The 851-nt window shown below is 60.0% G+C and overlaps 1 protein-coding gene across 1 annotated transcript in view; it reads left to right on the top strand.

Annotated features, from left to right (window-relative positions):
* LOC119593857 overlaps positions 1–851 on the top strand; it is a gene marked incomplete in the record, with an annotated part of 2,343 nt that overhangs the window by 121 nt on the left and 1,371 nt on the right. The window contains 1 exon segment of the mRNA XM_037942888.1: positions 1–851. Within this exon segment, the coding sequence (XP_037798816.1) occupies positions 1–851 (851 nt within the window).

Below are 851 nucleotides of genomic sequence, written 5' to 3'. Positions count from 1 at the left end.
CCCGCAACGACGGCGCAAGCGCGAACTGCTCTCCTCCAGCGCCAGCCTCCTGCCGCACTCCCACGACGGGTTCAGTCTCGGGCGGCCGCACGATGAGGGGCAGTATGGGCGTGGGCGTGGATACACACATCACCGCGTTCGGAGTGTGGGCGACATCGAGGAGCTCACGAGGATGGAGAGAATCCTGGACGAGTGGACTCCTTACGCCTCCCTCAACCACGTGGACGAGCGGCACGACGGCCGGAAGCAGGGTGGTGGTGGGCGCGGTCGCAGCATGGGAAGTGGGCTTGGCCACATCACAGGCGGCGGGCGTGGGCCAGAAGGTCTAGCGCGGCCCGTCGACGCAGCGAGGCGAGGCGAGAGACAAGGAGGTGTGTATGGGAGAGGACGCGTTGAATACTCCGGCCACAACGCACCGTTGTCCAGCTTCAAAGGCTCGAGTGACTTCGGGGGAACAGGGAGCCTGGGGGTGCTGCACGAAGGCGAAAGCTTGGCATCAAGTGACGGGCGGAGTAGGGAGAGGAAAGGGAGGGGAATAAGCAGCGTGGAAGGGAAAATCGCCAGAAAACGGGAAGAGAGGCAATTGGTCCTGAGACCAAAGAGAAGTTACGAGTACCAGACGAAGTGGCTCTCCGAGGCCAACCAAAGCGACGAGGAATACAGCGAGCAGCTCTTCCGCAATGAAAAAGATACGGAAAACGCAGGATCTGCCGACGCCGGAGAACGCACTTCAACAAAGGGGACGCAATGCGTTTACGACGATATCCTGAAGGAGAGGAAGTTGATGATGAACAAGAGTCAGGAGGACTTTGGCGACGAACACTTGTCCGTGAAACGAGGAATCCGATTTT

This window comes from Penaeus monodon, chromosome 32, assembly GCF_015228065.2.
Source record: "Penaeus monodon isolate SGIC_2016 chromosome 32, NSTDA_Pmon_1, whole genome shotgun sequence".
Classification (NCBI taxonomy): Eukaryota; Metazoa; Arthropoda; class Malacostraca; order Decapoda; family Penaeidae; genus Penaeus; species Penaeus monodon.
This window is presented reverse-complemented; position numbering and strand designations above follow the sequence as displayed.